The 19,693-nt window shown below is 46.8% G+C and overlaps 1 protein-coding gene across 1 annotated transcript in view; it reads right to left on the minus strand.

The window, feature by feature from the left end:
- The window catches only part of MAP6 (microtubule associated protein 6), a 59,989-nt gene that overhangs the window by 11,851 nt on the left and 28,445 nt on the right, over positions 1-19,693 (minus strand). Inside the window, exons 2-3 of the mRNA XM_082219426.1 lie at positions 7,014-7,227; positions 2,629-2,825 (exon numbers count right to left, since the gene is read on the minus strand). Coding sequence (XP_082075552.1) covers positions 2,629-2,825; positions 7,014-7,227 — 411 coding nt within the window. The remainder of the gene's footprint in view (positions 1-2,628; positions 2,826-7,013; positions 7,228-19,693) is intronic.

A 19,693-nucleotide genomic window follows, 5' to 3' on the forward strand; every position in this document is an offset into this window, starting at 1 on the left:
CCACCCTCACCCCCACCCCACCCCAGCCTCTGAGGCTGCAATCCTAAAACCTCCACTTACACGGGAGTAAGCCCGGCTGAATTCAATAGGCCTTACTTCTGGGCAGACATGGTTAGTAGGTCTGCAGCCCGAGATCTGTTTTTCCCCTAACCTGGTTCTGCGGCAAAGACAGTATTTCTGCTTCTTTCTCAACTACCTCAAAAAATTTACATTCTGCAAATCTTGCGCTCTATAAATAATACTAAGAAAGATTCATGGGGTAGGGTGTGGGGGTGTGGAAGCCTTTCTTGAACATCTCCATAGCAACTGTGGACCTGGAAATTTGCCCTTTTGATCCATCCCAATCGCCCTTCCTGTTTTGTTAGTGTTCTTTTAAAAACTAATTGGCAATTTGAGGCCAAAGAGCAATTAAACCCAACGGCTGCTTCTCTGGGCAGTGAATTATTATTTTTTCAGTCGCTTGCGGTGATGTTCTTACTTGCACATTGGAGGAACCAGAAAAACAAACTAAAGACTGTTTTGTCTTTGACACAAGAAAGCCCCCAGGGCCTTTGATGAACTTACCCTGTATTTTCAGAACTCACCTGGAGAGATCCTAACTAGTATTCTTAAAATTTGTGATGGTGGTTCAGCAGGGATCTGCTGACATTTGCATGACGCCATCGTCAGTTGCGTGACATCATCACGAGGTCATCTGCTGGTGCCGGCTGTCCTCAGCAGACTCCAGGTTTATAGTCTCTCACATCACACCTGCGTGGATATCTGACATAGCATACATGTGACACACACAACGCTTGATCTGCCCTTTTTCGGAGGCGAAAATGTTGGGCAAATCATGACGTCGGTGCACATGGCTGCCAAGTGGAGATCTTGAAATTTCATGTTACTTTCAGCATGGGGTGGAAATGAGGAGAGTTCTCTGCTGTTGGCAATGTATGAAACCAACCTCTGCTGAGGACAACCGGTCCCAACATGCGAGCTCAGGTAGGTATAGGAGAGACCTCTGAAACCTGGGGAGTTGCTGCCAGCCAGTGTAGGGAATGCTGAGTAAGGTAGACCGGGGGCATGGTAGAATGCAGCTTTCTATGTGTCATAATCTGAAATCAGAAGGGTTCTGGCCATACCATTTAGACTGATCACAGAAATCCCTGGGTCTTTTTTTTATATTCTGGAAACCAAACCTTTTTATTTTCTGGTTTCTGATCTACTGTATTTTTCGCTCTGTAAGACGCACCAGACCACAAGACGCACCTAGTTTTGGAGGAGGAAAACAAGAAAAAAAATATTCTGAATATCAAAAGCCAGAACAGCAAGAGGGATCGCTGCGCAGTGAAAGCAGCAATCCCTCTTGCTGTTCTGGCTTCTGGGATAGCTGCGCAGCCTGCATTCGCTCCATAAGACGCACACACATTTCCCCTTACTTTTTAGGAGGGGAAAAGTGAGTCTTATAGAGCAAAAAAATACGGTACTTCTGCAAGGTTTTCTACCCCTGAACCTCGGAGCTACGTAGACTTGAAAGCTGAAAAACAGCATTTCCTCTGGGAGACGTTTAACGTCGCCATTACAATTTTCGAAACTTCGCACGGTGCAGGCTGCAGATGTCCAAAGAAACTAGGTTAATGGGAATTGCACAGTTCCTCCCCCCTCTTTCCTTCTGTCATGCTTAGTAGAACTTTCTCCTAGTGACATCACAACATGAGACGCTCTCCACCCTGATTGGGCGAGGCGGGGCTAGGAAATACGGGATGCTGTGACATCATAGCAAGCGCCACGTTCTCCTAAGGCATTGTGGGTGGGAAGGGGTGGGCTCTCAAATTCCAGGTCACGGGTTTTGCATCTGTCCTCAGAAATGAAGGGGCTGATCCTGTCCCCTTTCCAAATTGCTTAGGAGTGACAAGGCGGTCCCGTTCACCCCCACAGAAATGCAAATGTCTCATCGACTTTCAAAAAACACCTCAAGGAGGTTTGGGAGGGCTACCAGATAGATTAATTTTTACACACGAACCAATATTTATTTTACACCCTCTCTTAGTGGTATGACTTGACGTTATTCTTCCTCTGAGCTTTATAGGCTAAGGCATAAGAAAGGGGTACACGGGCAGAGACTAGTATTTGTTTTTAAGGGAGCTGGAAGTGGTGCAAATGGGATTCTGCTTTCAGCGTGTGAACACACACACACACCCTTTGCCACATTCTTGCCCCCGGGTCCAACAGGTTTGGCAGGATTTTTGATGCCCCCCAAAACCAGGCCAATCTGTTTCTCCAGGGCGAAAGCTGGACGAGAAGACCTGTCTTCCAGCCACTCTCCTATTCTATCTCCCCCCTAAATCTCTGATGTACATAGATTGAAAACTAATCTGCTGTGCCTTTTCCTGCCTCCTATTACGCTAGGCGGCCAAACACCCCCCCCCCTTGCAAAAAGGAGGCTTTCTAATCCGCCTTTGAAATCAAAGATAAAAAGCTTCTAATACAATTGGAACCCAGGCAGATTAGAAGCCTCTAATTAATTTTGTGGCCTTTATTTAAAGAAAAGAAAAAAAAATAAAGAAAATAAAAGGAGGGGGGTAGAAAACGAGAGAAAGAGAGAGAGAGAGAAAGAGAAAAGCAAGTAAGAGCAGTGAAATTTACTCTTTCGCCTCGGCCAATTTATTGTTCATCTCTTTACTCTTCTCCTTTTCCTCGGCGTTTGTTGCGCTGGGCCCCTCGGCGCTCTTTTTCTTAGACGACCGGCTCGAAACCATCTGCTTATCTTTGGCCTTTTTCAGGGGTTTATGGCTTGTGGTCGTCTTTTTTGGCTTAGAAGGCTGAGGGCTCGGCTTCTCCACCTGGGCGGGTGCAACCGGCAAGCCGCCGCCGGCACACAAGAGAAACAACACACACAACACACAAGGAGAGGTGAGGGGGAGGGAGGAGAAAAGCGAATTTAGAGAGGCGTTGCCGAACGGTGGCAAAGGTTTCATCAAGAGGGCAGCGTCAAGGCCTTTAAGCCAGGCACAGGCGAACTCAGCCCTCCAGATGTTTTGGGACTACAACTCCCATCATCCCTGACCACTGGTCCTGTTAGCTAGGGGTGATGGGAGTTGTAGTCCCAAAACATCTGGAGGGCCGCATTGGTCTATGCCTGCTTTAAGCTGACTGGTTAACTAACCTGTCCTCAGAAGCATTAACCCTCTTTGTGTATGCACCACCATCAGGGTTGTGGGTCGTAAGATTTGCCTTGTACCTCTATCTGATATACAGCGGTACCTTGGTTTAAGAACAGCTTAGTTGATGAACAACGTGGATGAAGAACGCTGCCAACCCGCAAGTAGGTGTTTTGGTTTGTGAACTTTGCCTTGGAAGCAGAACATGTTCTGCTTTCCGTTGAGTGTAAATTGAGTCCCCCGGTGCTATGGGAAAGCAAGCCTTGGTTTAAGAACGCTTTGGTTTAAGAACGGACTCCTGGAATGGATTAATTTCATAAGCCAAGGTACCACTGTATGGAGCATTAGGGGACAGTTAGTACCTCTGATAGGGACATGCTGTGCTCCTTCTGGAGTAGTTGGTCCAGCTTTGGTGGCCACCCAGCACTCAGCTCTCACCTGTGGCTCTGCGGAGGACCTTAAGGTCCACAAATGACAACATTTTGGAGGTCCCAGGTAGCAAGGATGTTTAGGTTGGTCTCAACTAGGGCCAGGGCCTTTTCAGTACTGGCCCCGACTTGGTTGTATACTCTGTCACGAGAGACTGGGCCCTGCGGGAATTGACATCTTTCTGCAGGGCCTGCAAGACAGAGCTGTTCCACCTGGCCTCTGGTTTGGACTCAGTTTGACCCTTATGTTTCCCTCCCCTTATGGTCTTGCTTTATCGGCTACTTTAAAATGAGGCTGGGTTTTAAATTGGTTTCCCCGCCCCCTCTCTTCCCCCCCTTGAAATATACTCGGAGTCGAGAGTGGATTTCATGCTCTTTATTCAGCTCATAGTGGTGAGGAGGAATGGAAGTTCCCCCCGAATGTCTGCTTTATATACATTATTTACACAGTGGGCCCCACGTGATTGGCTAATTCCGGGATTCTCCTGTAGGCCAATCAGGTTGTGGATTCACTTCCACCTGGAGCTGGATTGGGTGGCTCCTGTGGACCAATCAGACTGCTGCATTCTGAATCCTATTGTTCTAGGACCAATCAGACTGCTGCATTCTGAATCCTATTGTTCTAGGACCAAGCACACTGCTGCATTCTGGATCCTATTTGACTCAGTACATAACACCCCTATTATGTTTTTACTGTGATTTTATTGGTGTTAGCCCCCCTGAGCCCTGCTCTGACCGGGGAGGGCGGGGTATAAATAAATTTATTATTATTATTATTATTATTATTATTATTATTATTATTATTATTATTAGATGCTGTCAGGAGGCAACAGCGGCCACACCCTAGGAATGGCTTCGACTGGCCAGCTAAACCAGGTGAGGGTAGCTGATGGGGTCTCAAACCCACAGGGAGGGGCTCCCCCTATATGTGAAGACAGGCTCTGGCAGTTGAGTGGATGAGACCAAGACTGGGTCCAATGGTCAAGAAGGCAGTTTCTGAACATGCCGTAGAGCAGAGACGTCCAGCTCCCATGAAATTGTGATTTACTCACAGAATAAAAAACTGGCAATCAGGTCAAAGTTGTTGAACTTTCTTTAGGGAGGAAAGTCAAAGTTGTTGACCTTTTTCAGAGGGGCAGGTAGAAATGTTGAGCCTTCTTTAGGGGGAAACGGAAAACGTAAACGTTTTTGTTTTTGCAGCTTCTTTGTTTTGTTTTTGTGACTCTGTGGAACCCAGTTCAGCTACCAATTGATTGTGTGGCTGAGTGTGACGCAGCAGCTAAAAAAGCCAATGCAATTCTGGGCTGCATCAATAGGAGTATAGCATCTAGATCAAGGGAAGTAATAGTGCCACTGTATTCTGCTCTGGTCAGACCTCACCTGGAGTACTGTGTCCAGTTCTGGGCACCACAATTCAAGAAGGACACTGACAAACTGGAACGTGTCCAGAGGAGGGCAACCAAAATGGTCAAAGGCCTGGAAATGATGCCTTATGAGGAACGGCTAAGGGAGCTGGGCATGTTTAGCCTGGAGAAGAGGAGATTAAGGGGTGATATGATAGCCATGTTCAAATATATAAAAGGATGTCATATAGAGGAGGGAGAAAGGTTGTTTTCTGCTGCTCCAGAGAAGCGGACACGGAGCAATGGATCCAAACTACAAGAAAGAAGATTCCACCTAAACATGAGGAAGAACTTCCTGACAGTAAGAGCTGTTCAACAGTGGAATTTGCTGCCAAGGAGTGTGGTGGAGTCTCCTACTTTGGAGGTCTTTAAGCAGAGGCTTGACAACCATATGTCAGGAGTGCTCTGATGGTGTTTCCTGCTTGGCAGGGGGTTGGACTCGATGGCCCTTGTGGTCTATTCCAACTCTATGATTCTATGATTCTATGAGGTACATTGTTTATTGCTTTCATTTTATGGGTCAATTGTTAGAGAGTAAAATCCATGTCAAATTGCTGTGTCAGGGGTTGTTTTTAAAAGTCCGGCGCAAATTAATCCGTTTTGCATTATTTTCTATGAGAAAGCCCACCTTGGTTTCGGAACGCTTTGGTTTTGGAACGGACTTGCGGAACGGATTAAGTTTGAGAACCAAGGCACCACTGTGTGGCAGGAGAGAAAGGGAACGGATTTATTCCCCACTTGAGCTGGGTATTTGAAACCCCCTGTTTAGCTGGGGAAAGGCTGATGCAATGCTCCCACTATGGTGAATGAGACTGCTGTTCCCAGCTGGCAGAAATTCAAGAAGAAAAATGGACCCAGGGCAGTTTTAAGGGTTGCGGATTCCTTAGGCGGTTAACCTAAGCAGTAAAAAACAGAGCCTAGGACTTGCTGATCAGAAGGTTGGCAGTTTGAATCCCCGCAACGGGGTGAGCTCCTGTTGCTCGGTCCCTGCTCCTGCCAACCTAGCAGTTCAAAAGCACGTCAAAGTGCAAGTAGATAAATAGGTACCGCTCCGGCAGGAAGGTAAACAGTGTTTCCGTGCACTGCTCTGTTTCGCCAGAAGCAGCTTAGTTATGCTGGCCACATGACCCGGAAGCTGTATGCCGGCTCCCTCAGCCAATAAAGCGAGATGAGCGCCGCAACCCCAGAGTCGGCCACGACTGGACCTGATGGTCAGGGGTCCCTTTACCTTTATATCTGCGGTGCCGGATATCAGTTCTGCACATGCCCAGATGCTGAAAATTGCGCCTGCATGCGGGCATGTGCAGAAGCAATTTCCGGCACTGCGGACATGCGCAGACGCAATTTCCGGCATCTGGGCATGCGCAGAAGCGATTTCCAGAGCAGCGGAAGAGAGTCCCCATGCTGTGCTGTGCCGGTTTAGTGCAGCACGCAGGGACGTTCCAAGAGGGCAGCTTGGTTTGGGGCGGCTCGGGGGCCAGTTAAACGGCCTCCCTGGGCCGCTTCCGGCCCATGGGCCACAGGTTGCGGGACCCTGGCTTACATCAGGTCATGTATAGATTTGTAGTGAACAAATGAGGGCACACAGAGATACTAGGGGTTATTATAGGCCCTGAAAACAAAACAAAACAAAAACCCCAAGCCCTGCAGCTTTTGCAACAGCGGGAGCCCGATCTGATGGTTCCTAGTTGCTGTCGAATCTGGTTTGTGGGCCAAAACGAAACTGAAGTCAAATCACAGAGCAGTCCAAGGAGCTGAGAACTTCTGAACTAGCCAACCAAATGGACAGGATGTTGGTGGGATGCGCGGGGAAGTGGTCAATCCTGCCGACCCCGCAGAGACTCCCCCCTCCCCAAATTTGCCACAGAGCAGGGAGGGAGAACTCCCCCCCCTCCAGATGACGCTGGACTCCAACTCCCATCAGCCCCAGCCAGCATGCGAGGAAGCAGCGTACAAAAGTATGAAATAAATGAATGTTTTGTTTCGGCAGGGAAGTATCCCACAGAGGAGCCGTACCGCCCGTCTCCTGTCTCCCTTACCTTTGTGATTTCCTTGTAGGGCTCGCTGTACAGGCTCCGTATCCTCCGATGTTCGAGGAATTTGTTATCCGAAGGGCCAGGCTTTGCCCCTTCGACAGTGAACTGGGTGCTGTAGCTCGTTTTGTGGTTCATCTTCCCCTCCGGAAACTTGTACTGGGGCTTGACCTTGATGGCTTTCACCGGCTTGACGTCTGTCCAGGGTTGGAATTCATTTCTGAGTGAAAGGGGGAGAGCTTGAGTGAGAAGCAGGGAATCAAAAGGCTGCCCAGAACAACCAAGAAATAGAATGGCTTCAGTAGCTTTCTATTTGTACGCACCATTATGCTGAACAGTGTCATTTGTTTAATCGACACCGAAAGTGTTTAACCTTAGATCTGGTGGCAAAGGTATTCGGTTGCAAATGCGCCATCTTGGAAGGGTGCTGGCTACGTCTTTGCTCTCAGGCTCTGTGGGACTGAGATGCTACCCATAACCTAAGATGCTGAACAGCCTAAGGGGCTGAAATGCAGGCAAAATGGAGCCCGTGTGAGAGAGAGCTTTGTTAGTCAGCTCTGATTATAAGTTTCTTTTATTTCTAAGAAGACGGGTCTGTGTTTGACTTGCACAAGATGGAATTATGGAAAAGCAATTAAAAAATAATTAGCACACAAAAAAGATATTGTATGGAATTATTTGGATGCATCTTTGATTCTTTCATTCTGTTTTTGAAGAAAGTTCTGCAAGTACAGTTTCAATAATCTAATGGGTCTAGATCAGGGGTCTGCAACCTTTAAGACAAAAAGAGCCACTTGGACCCGTTTCCGAAGAAAAAACAACAACCTGGGAGCCGCAAAACCATTGTGACATTTAAAGCATGCGCACCGCTGCCCTCTGATCTGACAGCGGGTGGGAAGGTGACGTTGGGACGGTGCGTGACTAACACACGCACCACCCCCATGCGACATCACAGCCAGTACAGCGCCCGCCACAGTGGGGAGTGTCGGGGCGCACAATGCGCCTCCTCCCCTCACTAGTATCCGCCCCGGAGCCGCGGCGAAGGTGTAAAAGAGCCACGTGTGGCTCCGGAGCCGCAGGTTGCAGACCCCTGGTCTAGATGATATTTCACTCCAAAAGGAGCAAGTCTTTATGCATCTGGTGACTTCACGCTGAGCAATATTAATATCTGCGATAGACACAGAGGGCTCCCCCACCCTCTACCCAAGGGTTTGGGGGAAGAGGCTGCTGCCATGTCAGGTTGCCTGGTCTTTCAAAACTCAAGAACCAGAGCTGGAGGCTACAGAGTGATCAAGGGCTGGAGCTTAGTATCACTTGGTAGGGGAATAAGGTGGTCCTGGGCAGGTCCAAAAGAAGATCCTGGTTTAGATCTGTTAGATCAAGGGTGGACCACTGAACCTGAAAGACAGGAAATTGCCTTGTACTGAGTCTGACCATTGGTCCATTTACCTCAGTGATGTCAGCACTGACTGGCAGCAGCTCTCCAGGATTTCAGGCAGAGGAGATGCTGAGATGAAACTTGACAACCTTCTGCACAAAAAGAAGGTGTTTCCCCATCTCCAGTCAGTACGTCTGTCTCATGCTTGTGGCTTGTGGGGTTCAGTGGCACTGTCAAACTTTGAGGCCACTGACAGTGGAACCTCGGTGGAGCCAGTAAGCTGGCCAGAAATTTAGGGGACGCTGGGGAATATTCACATCCTCGTCTTTGCGGGGCAGGGAGCAGAATCCACTAACACGTGATATGGATCAAATGGATAAAATGAAGTCCCTGGAGACTGAAATGTGGAACAAGGAGACTTGATTCAACACTACAGCCGAGCTCAAAATGGCTGCTGTCCGTGGTACCATTCTTCGCTGGTGTTCCCCCAAAACGTTGTCCTCCATGCACCCGTTCCCCAAACACTTTGGTTCCTGCTACTATAATGAAGGAGGCATGTTTTTCTATTTTACTGTTTTTTGCGTATTAGCATTGTTGTCTGTTTTGTAATTTCAGGGTTCATAGGGCTTTTAAATCATCATCATTAGTAGTAGTGGTAGTAGTATGCCAGCTTAGAGGAATTTTTTTTTTTTTAAGGTGAGCTTTCTGAACAAGAAAATAAACACCCATAAACGTCATATGAGCATACAAAGAGCCGCCTGGATCATAGCTGTCAACGTTTTCCTTTTTTTTAAAGGGAAATTCCCTTATTCCAAATAGGATTCCTCGCAAGAAAAGGGAAAAGTTGTCAGCTATGGCCTGGATAAGGCCAAAGACCCATCTAGTCACACCTGTTCTCACATATCCCTTCAAATTCATAATATTTTTGTTTACTGTACCATAACTTTAATGTAGTTCTATTTATATCTAAAACTTTCAACTCTTCCCTCTTTTGGTCTAATTTCTCCTTATCCTTCTTTTGCTTAGACACCCTAAATTTCCCCTCCAATATCCTGACCTCCTCTTCTACCTCCCTAATCCTTCTGTCTTTCCCTTTTTAAAAAACACTGACAAGCTCTGAATACATTCTCCCCTAATGACTGCTTTCATTGCTTCCCATTTTGTTGTTAATGGGAGATCCGGGTCTTCATTTTCCTCAAAATACCTTTTTAGCACTATTCTTATTTTAACCTTACTCTGTTCATCAGCTACCAACCAAGGGTTAAACCTCCAAGAATAGGACCTATTAATATGTCCTATTTGAAGGATGGCAGATACAGGGGCATGGTCAGTGATCTTAATCATTCCGATATTCATTCCCTTCACCCATGCCCTAGCCTCTTGCGATATTAAAATACCAACAGGATTTGAACACAAGACCTCTCTCCTCTCCTGCGGCTTCCAGGAACTGGTACCCGGATTCTGACAGGTGATGGGCTCAATATAAACAGCTGCACAACTCTACTGGTACTAATAGTTATAGCTCAGGAGCACAGTTCAGGGGAAGCTGGCTTTCTGTTCTCTATATCTTCTCTTCTTCGTCTTTTCTGTTCTCTATATGGCTTTCTGGAGAAGAGGAGGTTAAGGGGTGATATGATAGCCATGTTCAAAGATATAAAAGGATGTCACATAGAGGAGGGAGAAAGGTTGTTTTCTGCTGCTCCAGAGAAGCGGACACGGAGCAATGGATCCAAACTACAAGAAAGAAGATTCCACCTAAACATTAGGAAGAACTTCCTGACAGTAAGAGCTGTTCGCCAGTGGAATTTGCTGCCAAGGAGTGTGGTGGAGTCTCCTCCTTTGGAGGTCTTTAAGCAAAGGCTTGACAACCATATGTCAGGAGTGCTCTGATGGTGTTTCCTGCTTGGCAGGGGGTTGGACTCGATGGCCCTTGTGGTCTCTTCCAACTCTATGATTCTATGATTCTATGATTCTATATCTCCCCATCCTCCTAAAACAAACTTTCCAAAGTGGGAGATAACTGTCACTGTCAAACGGGGGGGGGGGGCGGCACTATCCTTGGGTGTGATTGGGCAGGGGGGTGTTGAATAAAAATAAGGAGCACTGGAAGCATAAAGAAGAGAAGAAAATTTTGAAATTAGCTAAAATGTATAAGACAAATAATAAATGTTGGAAATGTAAAGAAAAAGAAGGAACATCTTATCATATGTGGTGGGAATGTAAAAAAGTAAAGAACTGGGAAATGATATATAATGAGATGAAAAAGAAATATACATTTTTTTAAAAACCAGAAGCATTTTTACTTGGTATTATAGGTCAGGAGATTAATAGGCAAGATGTTAAATTGTTTTTATATGCAACAACTGCGGCAAGAGTATTGTTAGCCCAGAAATGGAAACAAGAAGAAATTCCGACGAAAGAAGAATGGCAGACAAAATTAATGGACTGTGCAGAATTGGACAAAATGACAGGAAGGATTCGAAACCTGCGGGACCAGAGATTTACAGAAGATTGGAAGAAGTATATGAATTATTTGAAGAGCAACTGAAATCAACAAATTATGCTAGGAGGACTACAAGAAGTTTTGTAAGGAGAAATAAGAAGTGTTACAAAGTAGAAAAAGATAGAGATATTGGTTATGAGTTTGAAATGTAACAGGGAAGATAAGAAATGCATACTGAGAGACAAGATTGGAAAATTTTCAGACAGGATTGATGAAAGTCAAAAATTTGAATAAGATGTAAAAGTATGTTTAATTACTGTTGAAAATGATGTTTAAAAAACTAATAAAAATTATATATATAAAAAAGAAGAAAATTTTGAAAAACCGTTCACATATGTTCCATGTGTTGTGTAATGACGCTTAGCAATGCAACATCAAAGCTTTATTTTCCAAATAAACTCGCAAAACTTTCTGTGTGTAATGTGAATACAGGGGTACCTCTGGTTGTGGACGGGATCCGTTCCGGAGGCCCGATCGCAACATGAAAAGAGCGCAACTCGCAGCGGCGCATCTGCGCTCGCGCGGATTGCGATTCGCCACTTCTGCGCATGTGGTCATTTTGTGCTTCTGCGCATGCGCAAGCGGCGAAACCCGGAAGTAACCCTTTCCAGTACTTCCGGGTCACCGCGGGACGTAACCTGAAAGAACGTAACCTGAAGCAAATGTAACATGAGGTATGACTGTATCACTATGGTTGATTTTAATAAATCATTTTATGATTTCAAGCTTCAAGGTGTCTCATTTACAACAACAGCTTTCTTTACTGTGTTTCAGGACACAGGTAGAAAGAAAGATACAGTGGTGCCTCAGGTTAAGTACTTAATTCGTTCCGGAGGTCTGTACTTAACCTGAAAGTGTTCTTAACCTGAAGCACCACTTTATCTAATGGGGCCTCCCACTGCGACTGCACGATTTCTGTTCTCATCCTGAAGCAAAGTTCTTAACCTGAAGCACTGTTTCTGGGTTAGCGGAGTCTGTAACCTGAAGCGTATGTAACCCGAGGTACCACTGTACACAAAAGAATGCAAATTTATCTCTGCATCTTTGTTTTTTTCGCTTAAAGAAGGTAGATGGGTGTGTGTGTGTGCTGAGTAAATCTTTCCCCCCTGAAAAGTAGGGTGGTAGGCCAAATAAGTTTAGGAACCCCTCTTCTAAAATAGCAATGAGAGGTAGGGTGTGTTGCTGTCAAACATCTCTGAGTTTCCACCATCCTCAATGGAAAATAATCAATGAGAGTTGATGGTGGACTGACCAATAAGGTCTGCATTAGTCCCCTCTCCCCTTTTCCGGATGATCAATCCACTTTGCAATCCATTTGAGCGACAGCAGGCCGTGATGCTGCGTCCTTACTCCAGGGCAGAAACACACCCATTAATTAAAACCTAGCTGGTCGTTAATATTCAGCGCACACCCCAGGCTAGCGGCAAACTGCTTGCGAAGACCACACCGCAAACACCACAAGAAGCCAATGTGTGTCTGCCCGCATATGATTCCCCCCCCCCTTGCATTAATGGCATCCCAGAAAGGAGATTTGCATGTAGATCAGGGCTCCACTCAGTGGATTGAGATCTGATTGCAGAACAGGTCGTTTCTAACAAGGAACTTTGGTTCAGACCAGCCTTTCCTCAACTTGGTGCCTCCAGATGGCTTTGCTGGCTGGGACCGATGAGGGTTGTAATCAGGAGAAATTCGCCGTTCTGAGCGCAATGCAAAGTTTCGGTGCAGGCCATTAAAGCCCTAAACGGCCCCATATACCTGAAGGAGCGTCTCCACCCCTGTTGTTCAGCCCGGACACTGAGGTCCAGCTCCGAGGGCCTTCTGGCAGTTCCCTCACTGCGAGAATTGAGGCTACAGGGAACCAGGCACAGGGCCTTCTTGGTCGTGGTACCCAGTCTGTGGAATGCCCTCCCACCAGAAGTTAAACAGATATAGAGCTATACGATTCTTAAAAGACACCAGGGAAGTTTTTAGTGTGTGGTGTTGTATTGTGCTATTACTTTTTTTTTGTTGGGAGCTGCTCAGAGAGACTGGGGCAACCCAGTCAGATATTATTATTATTACTGTACTACTGCAGTGGTACCTTAGTTCTCAAATGTCTCCATTGACGAATGTTTCAGAACACAAACGCTGAAAACCCAGCCCTTTACGCCTCAGTTTTCGAACATTTCGGAACTCAACCCGTCTTCCAGAACGGATTATGTTTGAGAACCGAGGTACCTCTATATTATTAATTATTATTATTATTATTATGGCTATTGATGGCTACTTGCAGGACCGGATTTAGGTTTGATGAGGCCCTAAGATACTGAAGGTAACGGGAACCTTTTTATGTCCAGCTGTCCTTTGTCAACTACACATTGTTGCTGTTTTTTGTGTTGAATATATGCTATATGGTAATTTATGGACCTAATAGGTATCTCAAGCCATTTGGACATAACAAAATAACCAGTCCATGCAGAATGCGGGCACCCTATATATAGAAAGGAGCAAACCAGTGATATTTTTGGGAGCAGGCTAGCAGACGGGGCCCATGACTTACATCATAGGAGCCTACATAACACAAAACACTGTTGCTGCAGGTAGGTTTCATTTTATTTGTTTTTTAACTTATATTTTGGAAATGTACATCCAGGTTTTTCCCCCTCTAATTTTTTGGGAGGCCCCCAAGAGAGTGGGGCCCTAAGCTTGCCCACGCTGGAAGAATGGCAGATGCAACTGATAGACTATATGGAGTTGGCAGAGATGACTGGCAGAATCCGAGACCTGGGAGAAGAGACAGTGGAAGAGGACTGGAAAAAGTTCAAGGACTATTTACAAAAACATTATAAGCTGTATGAATGTTAAGAAAATGCACGATAGAAAACAACACGGCATCAGCAATTTAGTTGAAAGACACATGAGAGTAAGTGATGTTTAAGAAAAGGATGAAATTTGAAGCAATATTATGTTTAAATTTAGCACTTAAGTATTTGATAAAAATATTTAAAGTCTGAGACATAATATTTGAGATTTACAAAATAAGAATTGAAATAAGGTAATAAATTGCTGTTTATAACTTTATTATTGAGAACGCAGGAAAGGGAGATGTGAGGAAGTCCAAAGCTTATGGAAATATGATTTATGGACAGTTGTTTTCGTTGTATTTTTTCTACTTCATGTTTATCTTTTTGTTTTTCTCTGTTTTCTTTTGCTTGTTATATTTTGGTGATGGTATTTTATATGTTTGGTGATTTCTTGTTTAAAATTGGCAATAAATATTTTATATAAAAAAAGAGAGAGTGGGGCCCTAAGCTATAGCTTGTTTAGCTTATACAGTGGTACCTCGGGTTACAGATGCTTCAGCTTACAGATGCTTCAGCTTACAGACTCCGCTAACCCAGAAATAGTACCTCGGGTTAAGAACTTTGCTTCAGGATGAGAACAGAAATCGTGCTCTGGTGGCGCGGCAGCAGCGGGAGGCCCCATTAGCTAAAGTGGTACCTCAGGCTAAGAACAGTTTCAGGTTAAGAACGGACCTCCAGAACGAAACAAGTTCTTAACCAGAGGTAGCACTGTACGTAAATCTGGCACAGTGGGAAGCAGAAATGCTTCTGAACATCAGTTGCTGGAAACAGGAAGAGGGGAAAGGGCTCATGGGGTTGAATCTGGCTTGCAGATTTCCCACGGCCATCTAGTTGACCCTTTGCCTTTCCGAGACTGAAACCCTCTAGCTGTCACTCCTACCGTCCTAAGAGCATCAGAAGTTCTCACGGTGGCCAACTGGATGCTTGTGATGAAGCCCCAAAGCAGAACCAGAAGCAACTCTCCCCTCCAGTGGTTTCCAGCAACTGTTGTTCAGAATCACTGGAAGGGGCCACCTGTTAGAATTCCTGCTCCGTGATTGCAGTCATGGGATTGTTGTCTTTCACATGACGTGATATGTTTTGACTCCGCAGAGTGGGAAGTGATGGAGACAGGAAGTTTGTGTGACTGTGTTCTGTGAAGTGGGACTATTGTCCTCTGTCCTTTTTCTCTTTGCTGTCTGATGCTAGAGAGAGAGGGAGCCATGTTGCAGTGCTCCGTGTGTGTTTATATAGAATCATAGAATCATAGAATCATAGAGTTGGAAGAGACCACAAGGGCCATCGAGTCCAACCCCCTGCCAAGCAGGAAACACCATCAGAGCACTCCTGACATATGGTTGTCAAGCCTCTGCTTAAAGACCTCCAAAGTAGGAGACTCCACCACACTCCTTGGCAGCAAATTCCACTGTCGAACAGCTCTTACTGTCAGGAAGTTCTTCCTAATGTTTAGGTGGAATCTTCTTTCTTGTAGTTTGGAGCCATTGCTCCGTGTCCGCTTCTCTGGAGCAGCAGAAAACAACCTTTCTCCCTCCTCTATATGACATCCTTTTATATATTTGAACATGGCTATCATATCACCCCTTAACCTCCTCTTCTCCAGGCTAAACATGCCCAGCTCCCTTAGCCGTTCCTCATAAGGCATCGTTTCCAGGCCTTTGACCATTTTGGTTGCCCTCCTCTGGACACGTTCCAGTTTGTCAGTGTCCTTCTTGAATTGTGGTGCCCAGAACTGGACACAGTACTCCAGGTGTGGTCTGACCAGAGCAGAATACAGTGGCACTATTACTTCCCTTGATCTAGATGCTATACTCCTATTGATGCAGCCCAGAAATAAAGTACAGTGGTACCCCGCAAGACGAACGCCTCGCGAGACGAAAAACTCGCAAAACGAAGTTTTTTCGTTTTCGAGTTGCCTCGCAAGACGAATTTCCCTATGGGCTTGCTTCGCAAAACGAAGCTTGCCCCGGGGACAGCGGGTCTTCTCTTTTGAAGCAAGGGGCGGCGGGGAGAAGCGATCTTCTCCCTGCAGCCCCAGGTCCGGGGACAGCGGGAAGCGCTTCCCGCTGCCCCCAGACCTCTTTTGAAGCAAGGGGCTGCGGGGAGATCGCTTCTCCCGGTGCTCCGAAGCCTGCCCCAGCCACCCCGCTTCGGAACGCTGCTCCGAAGCGGGGTGGGGGGGCGGGAACACCTTCTGAAGGCGGGCGGGGGGCGAAAGTCTTTGTCCCCCCTGCCTGCCTTCCCAGGGGCTTTTAAATCGCCCCGGACAGCGGAGAAGTCCTCCGCTGTTCCGGGGCGATTTTAAAATGCCGCCCGCCATTTTAAGATCGCCCGGACAGCGGAGAAGTCCTCCGCTGTCCCGGGGTTTTTTAAAATGCTGGGGGTGGGAAGAAAAGCCCTTGCCCCCCCCAGCCTTCAGAAGAGGTCCGGGGACAGACTGTCCCCGGACCTGGTCTGAAGGCGGTTTCCCTAGGAACGCATTAATTGATTTTCAATGCATTCCTATGGGAAACCGTGCATCGCAAGACGAAAAACTCGCAAGACGAAGAGACTTGCGGAACGAATTAATTTCGTCTTGCGAGGCACCACTGTAGATTAGCCAAAATGCTGAGTTGCTGAGGTCTGTTACGCAAGCTGCGAAGACTCTGCAGATCCCTAAGTGTGCCGGTGTCGGTGGGCATTGGTAGCTGTGATGATCGGGCTGAAGAAAGCTTTTGAAGCTCCCGAACGAAAGTCCAGGAAGAAGAAGTTTGGATTTGATATCCCGCTTTATCGCTACCTGAAGGAGTCTCAACGTGGCTAACAATCTCCTTTCCCTTCCTTCCCCACAACAAACACTCTGTGAGGTGAGTGGGGCTGAGAGACTTCAGAGAGAAGTGTGACTGGCCCAAGGTCACCCAGCAGCTGCATGTGGAGGAGCAGGGAAGCGAACCCGGTTCACCAGATTATGAGTCCACTGCTCTTAACCACTACACCACACTGGCATGTGTCTCTGCCAGGGTCCTACTCAGGTGTAGGCTGAACTCCTGACACCACCAGGATCATCTAGTCCAAACCCCTGCAATGCAGGAAACGTTTCTCCAGTGTGAGGCTCGAACCCACAACCCAGAGATTAAGAGTCTTGTGCTCTAACGGACGGAGCTATCCAGTTTATCCAAACATTGTGTTCTCCAGCCACAAAGGCAAGAGCATCACCTTCATGACTGACAGCTATCGATAGCCCTCACCTCATCCATGAATTTGTCTAATCCTCTTTCAAAGCCATGTAGGTTGGCGGCCATCCCTCTTGTGGCAGGGAGTTCCGTAGTTCAACTACGTGCTGCTTTTTCTCTCTGTCCCAAATCTTCCAACATTCTGGACTAGATGCATTCGGGATGCCGGACTAGATGGGCCATTGGCCCTGATCCAGCGGACTCGTTTCATCTTCTTGCAGGAAGCCAGAGGTATTGATTGATGTTTCTTTGGTAGCAGAACACTGAACCTTTTAGTCTGAGAGTGGAAGGCAATTCTGAATGTGTTCTTCCTTGAAACCCCCCGAGTCCAGCAGCCACTTTTCCTACTTGCCTGGCCCTAATGCAAAGATGAGGAGGGGGACCTCCAGGCAGGCACGGAAAGAGACACGCCGCCCAGTGCGCCTTCATTAAAAAGCTCTGCCTCGTGCGCATCACCAAGACAAAAGGCACATGAATAATGTAACGTGCAGGAGCTAAGAATAAGCGCAAGCCGTACGGAGCTCTATAACTGGTTTGGGGCCCGGCACGCGAGTCTCGTTTCGCTGTAGTTTTTCTTTTAAATTTATTTAATCATTTTTTCGATACAAACAACAACCGCAAAAGACACACACAACAAAAGCCATAATAACACAATTTGACAATTCAGATCTGAATACACTGATATACCTATGACAACACCTTTTTAACAATCTTTTCCCACCTCTCTCTCCTCCCCCCACTGTCTGCCTTTTCGCTTAAATATTCATTCCATATTTCTCCATATTTCTCCATTCTTAATTTGCGTCAACATGCCATTCATTCGTATGTAGCTAATCTGTCCATATTATCAATCTGTGCGCTCAATGGAATCTTTTTGCGGCTCTTCCAATTCATCAAAACAAGTTTTTTTTGCTTCTAATATAGCACGGTACATCCATTTTTCCCCGTTTCACTGTAGTGAAATTAAGGGAGATGACAGCATCGCCGAAGGCAGCCTCGCCCACAGTAGAAGAACCCAGACGATATACCCGCAGCAAGCATGTTCGCTGCAGGCACAGAGGCCAGCATTGCATGCAGTGACCGTCCCCTCTGTACATGCTCGCTGGGTTTGGATCCTGTGGGCCAGGTGTGGGGAACTCTTTGGCCCTCCAGATGTGGATGAGCCACAACTCCCATCACCCCTGGCCATTGGTCATGCTTGCTGGGAGTTGTAGTTAAACAACAACTGAAGAACCCAAGATACCCACACCTGCTCTTGGCAGACACAAATCATGAAGGTGGCCTTTAAGAGAAATGGGTCAGTGGTGGTTCAGTGGCTGGCGGTTCAGACCCACCCAAGGACGGTTGTGGGCATGGGGGTTGGGCTAGATGACCCTTGGGTGCCTCCCAGCTCTGCAATGCTATGATGCTATGATTCTATTGGGACGTGGGTGGCGCTGTGGGTTAAACCACAGAGCCTAGGACTTGCTGATCAGAAGGTCGGCGGTTCGAATCCCCGCGACTGGGTGAGCTCCCGTTGCTCGGTCCCTGCTCCTGCCAACCTAGCAGTTCGAAAGCATGTCCAAGTGCAAGAGGATAAATAGGTACTGCTCCAGCGGGAAGGTAAACGGCGTTTCCCTGTGCTGCTCTGGTTCGCCAGAAGCAGCTTAGTCATGCTGGCCACATGACCTGGAAGCTGTACGCCGGCTCCCTCGGCCATTAAAGCGAGATGAGCACCGCAACCCCAGAGTTGGCCATGACTGGACCTAATGGTCAGGGACCCCTTTACCTTTGCTTCTCCAAATGAGTCAGTACAGAATGTAAAGCATGTAAAGCCATTGCCAAAGCATCCTCCGTAGTAGCCCTCGATAGCCCTCTCCTCCACCGTGAATTTGTCCAACCTTCTTTTAAAACCCTCTACATTGGTAGCCATTCTTGCCTTCTGTGGCAGGGAGTTCCATAATTTAACTATGTGCTGCATGAAGACGTACTCTCTTTTGTCGGTACTGAACCTGCCAATGTTACATTTCTTTGGACGTCCATAAGTTCTAGTGGTTTGAAAGAGGGAGAGAAATGTTCTCTGTCTGCTTCCTCCATTGCATGCATAAATTTACAAACTTCTGTCATGTCCCCTTTCTCTCTTTCCCCAACCTAGTGCCTTCCCTGGCTGTGGCTGATGGGAATTGTTGTCCAAAACAGCTGGGTTGGGTGAAAGCCAGTGTTAGCCCCTGAACACCGGGAGAGGTAAAAAAATTGGCAGCTGTGCCCCCTCAAAAACTCTGGTTGCTATGAAAATTTGAAGCAGCGGTATGTTTGTCGAGTCTCTCCCTGGAAACGAAGGGCGAGAAATGCATCCCAAATAGTTTGGCTCATTCCAGACCACTTAGAAAGCTGGACATTGGCACATGCAGAGTCTAAGATGCTTGGATGACTGGAAAATCCGAAAGCATGAAGGAAAGCAAGTCTGGGCTTCCTGGTCCCTGAATTGGAGATTGCCTGGGACCCTCACCATGGATATCCCCTTGATTTCAATCAGAGAATAAAGATGCGATGCAGATTTAACCAAGAATAATATATGTTTCATATGTTGCATCTGCAAGATGCACATTTACAGCGACATGAATCTCCACCAAACCAAAAAGTCCAGCCAACTCCACCACAACTGCTCCCTCCAGATTTCCTTTCTCAAACTCCAACTTTCCCCAAGGCTCAGAGGTTGGTGCAAAGGCTCCTGGGTTTGGCAGCCGTTTTTGTGTTCCTTCTGCACCATTTTT

This window comes from Podarcis vaucheri (genome assembly GCF_965113315.1).
Source record: "Podarcis vaucheri genome assembly, chromosome: 4".
Classification (NCBI taxonomy): Eukaryota; Metazoa; Chordata; class Lepidosauria; order Squamata; family Lacertidae; genus Podarcis; species Podarcis vaucheri.